Source organism: Sinocyclocheilus grahami, unplaced genomic scaffold, assembly GCF_001515645.1.
Source record: "Sinocyclocheilus grahami isolate Dianchi unplaced genomic scaffold, SAMN03320097.WGS_v1.1 scaffold3830.1, whole genome shotgun sequence".
Taxonomy (NCBI): Eukaryota; Metazoa; Chordata; class Actinopteri; order Cypriniformes; family Cyprinidae; genus Sinocyclocheilus; species Sinocyclocheilus grahami.
Genome location: NW_015508881.1, coordinates 6422 through 11418, shown reverse-complemented (window position 1 = coordinate 11418; position 4997 = coordinate 6422). Strand labels below are relative to the sequence as shown.

Below are 4997 nucleotides of genomic sequence, written 5' to 3'. Positions count from 1 at the left end.
TGATGATAATGATAATAATAAAATTGTTACAACCTTATTTTTAAGAAATATCACACATTGTTTCTTCGAAGTTTTAATTTGAACAGAAAACCTCTGTTGTGCAGCAATTTTACTGTTTGCCAAACAATAAAAAGAAATTGTAAAGTTTCATTTGATTTTAATAAAAAAATTTTGATAAGAATTTAGTATTAAATCATTACATTTACAATAATCATTATCATAAATTATCACATTGTTAAAGTTTTAGCAGTTAATACTGTTTATCTGACCTTGACCTCTGCTGCTCTTTTTACACCTCTGTTTCCCAAAGCAATTTTACAGTCTAATCATTCTAATGGAAAATGTTTTGTACTCCATCTCTCATCACTGAATGCATCCTGGCACACACACTCTGACCTGGGGTGTAATCGCAGCATTCATTCTTTAATAATTGAATTACATTATTATAAAATGACTCTAGATGTGCTTGGCTATATTGGAGAAGGTTGTTTGTATTTTCCCTTTAAAGGTGTTTTAAATGGCGTCTGACTGTCATTTGAGTGATACACGGTGAACTGGCTCTCTGGTTCTATCCTCAGAGATTTTCCTCTGAACTACTGAGCCAGAGCTGACTATATTAAAAAAAAAAATCTCCATAGATTTGCAGGCTGACAAGTTCCACAGGACAATTCCCACCAGCACTTAAAATCAATTCAGTGGCTAAGTTCCATTCACTGCAAAAGCCTGTTCATATTAATACATTTTATATTTTATATCTGGATACTAAAGCCAGGCTTTGGGTTAAAACCTAATGTTCTTACTAGTCCTGTCGCAATAATCAATATATCGACTTATCGCACAATATATGTACATGACCTCAATACGTTTTGGTGAAGCAATATATCGCCTAACACTATAAAAAACACAATACAATTTTTTTTGTACTTTCCACTTGCGCCTGTGTTTTTTGCAGCTTCTCGTACATAACGTGGTGTAGTCATGTGCTAGTTCAAATTTAAAAATGCTTCTACAAAAAAAGTTTAATCTGCAGATATGGCCTTGTTTAGGGATCTGTGCCTTTGTGCATACGGACAGACATCTGACTGCTAAGTAGGGATTGTGTTTTTCAGAAATAGTGTGAACCCTTAATTTACAGAGAAAAGAAGGTCAGGGAAAAATCTGTCATAAAATGGTCTTAAAATGACAATAATATCGCTTATCGCAATTTTTTTATGGGGCAAAATATCGCACAACAAAAAGTTATCGTGACAGGCCTAGTTCTTACCTCTTTGTCTTTTGTGCCATCCTGAATTTGTTCTGTTTTATTTATTTATTTATTTATGCATGTTTACATTTGCTTTTTCTGGTGAATATAACAAATATTTATTTAGCTTTATATTTACAATTAATATTGAGTTTAGGGTTGGTAAAATTTGTAATGATTCTGAAAGAAGTCTCTTATGCACACCAAGTCTGCATTTATTTTATCGAAAAGAAAAACACAGTCAAATCAAAACGGACATTATTACAATTTAAAATAACTTGTCTATTTTAATGTTTTTATTTTTGATGAATAGAAGGTTTAAAAACAGTATTTATTTGAAATAATTTTTTAACAATGTAAAAGTTTTTACTGTCACTTTTGATATTTAATTTAATAGATAATATTCTGATTTATAAATATAATCAGATTTACTTCTATATATTCAGACTTACAACTATATATTCTTATTTACTTATTTAAATATTCACTATTTACATTGATATATTCTGATTTTATATAACTACTTCTTGTATGCCGCTTCATAATATACGTGTGTGTGTGTGTGTGTGTGTGTGTGTGTGTGTGTGTGTGTGTGTGTGTGTGTGTCTATATATATATATATATATATATATAGACACATACACACACATTATCTTGTATTATATATATAAATCACATTAAAACAATGCAAATTAAATTTTAATGAGGGCTAAATATACTATACCACACTGATGATTGATTGATCGTCTGTATGTTCGTTATGCAGGATTATTCATGAGGACGGCTACTCGGAGGAAGAGTGCAAGCAGTATCGAGCTGTGGTCTACAGTAACACCATCCAGTCCATCATGGCCATCATTAAAGCCATGAGCAACCTCAAGATCGAATATGAGGACAGTGGCAGAGCGGTGAGTACACACAGCATTCCCTCCGCAAATAAATCACACACATCCTCTGTACCGCATAACACGCACTCTCAGATCAACTCAAACACCCACTGGCTCAGATGATCCTTCCCTCGTCACAAAGCCAGACATCTGATTATCAGCATAAAGTCTGTTCTTGCTGCTCAAGAAACATTTCTTATTTCTTCTTTTGTGGAAATTGAACTATTTATAACATTTTGTCTTCATCACTTTTGATCAATTTAATTCATCCTTCTACTCGAGTCCTGTAAGAGACTTCAGATCACACATAGCACAATAACTATCTTTTATTCTGCTGTCTATGCACAAATCCTCAGAACCTGCGAGAGATGGAAAGATTAAGTGTAAAAGAAGGCGAAAAAAGAAAATGTGGAAGTCAGAGTGTTAGAGAACAGCCTGAAGGCAGCAGTATGTTCAGTGCATCTGATCCACCTGAGGCTCTGGAGAAACTCTGATCTCTATCAGCACAGATTTATCCTCACTATATAGATATCACCATCGAATCCATGATATTAGACCAGATTTACAGTGAATGTACAGGGTTAACACTGACTGAATGGAAGGAAGTAGGACACAGGAGTCTCGAGATGTGTTATTAAAAGTCAAACTTCTTTTAACTTGTCACAGTGTCTTAAAAAAAAGCAGCACTCGTAGTGCAGAGAATGAAGTTTAGAATATGGCTCCTTTAAACCAACACAGGCCCTTTATTTTCACTGTGCAGCAGCAGTGTATAGTTTAATTAGACGGGTGAAGGGAGAGATGGATGATTGTGTCTCTGCTCTGGGAATAGAGCTGTAAAGTGATGTTAGAATGGCTAACAACATCTCTCCATCACGTTTAATTAGTGAGAGCGAGATCTGTTGGAGACATTCCTCAAGTGTTTCCTCCTCCTTTCTCGTTTATGAGGTGTTTTTGATGAAGGATGTCAAAACTGATAAGTCAGTGGGTGGTCTCAGTAACTAGTCTGTGTTAAGAAAACCCTGTGTAATTACTGTAAGCTAGTTCAGGGTAATGTTCACAAGACACCAATCAGAAGCATTTCTGAGTTATTTATTAAGGGTGTCAGACTAATTTTAGGTTAATTTTAGGCTGGATTGGGAAAAACACACATACAGTGCGTTTCATTTTTTTCACGTTTTGTTATGTTGCTGCCTTATGTTAAACTGCTTTAAATTACTTTTTTTCCCACATCAATCTACACTCCATACACCATACTGACAAAGCAAAAACAGAATTGTCACAACTTCGTAAATGTATTAAAAATAAAAAAACTGCAATAAGTACATTGCATAAATATTAACTAAATATTTATCTGAAGCACCTTTACACCTTTGTGTTTTTTGTTTGATGCGACAAGCTTTTCTCATCAGCATTTGGCAATTATCTGCCATTCTTCACCTCGCCTCTTCACCTCTCAAGCTCTGTCAGCTTGGATGGGGGCAGATGGACATTTTCAGGTTTCTCCAGAAATATTTGACTGGGTTCAAGCTCAGGCTCTGTCTGGGCCACTCAAGGACATTCACAGAGTTGTCTATAAGCCACTCTTGCTGTGTGCTTAGGGTCATTGTCCTGTTGGAAGGTGAACCTTCTGCTCAGTCTGAGGTTCTGAATGCTCTGGACTGGGTTTTCATTAAGGTCATCTCAATATTTTGGTGCATTGAGCTTTTTCTACTCTGACGAGTCCTTTGGTCCCTGCCACTGAAAAACAGCCCCACAGCATGAGGCTGCTACCAGCACACTTTACTTTTGGGATGGTACTCTGCAGGTGATGAGCAGAGCTGGTTTCCTTCAAACATGATGCTTGGAATTGAGGTTCATCAGACCAGATAATATTGTTTTTTCACAGTCTGAGGGTCCTTTAGGTCCTTTTTTCAAAATCCAAGTGTGTTTTCATGTGTCTACACTGAAGAGAAGATTGAGTCTTGCCACACCGCCATAAAGCACAGATCGGTGGAGTGTTGCAGTGATATTTGTCCTTCTGTAGATTTTTCCCATCTGCATATATGATCATGGAGCTCAACTAGAGGGACCATCAGCTTCTTGTTCACCACTCTAACCAAAGCCCTTCTCCATCAGTTACTCTGTTTGGCCAGGAGGCCAGCTCTAGGAAGAGTCCTGGTTGTTTCAAACTTTTTCCATCAAGGGTAACAGAGACTACATGCTTCTGTGACCCTTCAATGAAGCAGAATTTTTTCTGAACTCTTCCCCAGATGTGTGGCTTGATGCAAACCTGTTTCTGAGCTCTACAGGCAGTTCTTTTGACCTCAGGGCTTGATTTTTGCTCTGATATGCATTATCAGCTGTTAGACCTTTAATTAAGACGTATGTGCCTTTCCAAATTATACCCATTCAATTGAATTTGCCACAGGTTAACTTCACTTGAAGTGTAGTGACATCTACAAGCAAAATGAATGCTCCTGAGCTAAATTTCAACTGTCCCAGATAAGGGTATGAGTACTTATGCAATGGAATCATTTAAGTTTTTTATTTTTAATAAATTTACAAAGATGTTAAAAAACAGTTTTTTGCTTTACCATTATGGTGTATTGAGTGTAGATTGATGTGGAAAAAAGTAATTTAAAGCAGTTTAACATAAGGCAGCAACATAACAAAATGTGAAAAAAATGAATACTTTTGCAAGGCACTGTATCTTAAAATTAGTGATCGACCGATATTGATTTTTTTTATAACTGATACCAATTATTTGCATGTTTATGTGCCCGATAACCGATACGCAGAACCTATATTTATTTACTGTTATAAAGTAAATAAATGACTAAGTGAAGTAAGAACATACTTCACTTTGGTTTTTCCTCTTTTCAGTCATC

At 35.7% G+C, this 4997-nt stretch overlaps 1 protein-coding gene across 1 annotated transcript in view; it reads left to right on the top strand.

The window, feature by feature from the left end:
* LOC107576506 (guanine nucleotide-binding protein G(i) subunit alpha-2-like) overlaps positions 1-4997 on the top strand; it is a 16539-nt gene that overhangs the window by 6069 nt on the left and 5473 nt on the right. Inside the window, exon 3 of the mRNA XM_016262672.1 lies at positions 2010-2151. Coding sequence (XP_016118158.1) covers positions 2010-2151 — 142 coding nt within the window. The remainder of the gene's footprint in view (positions 1-2009; positions 2152-4997) is intronic.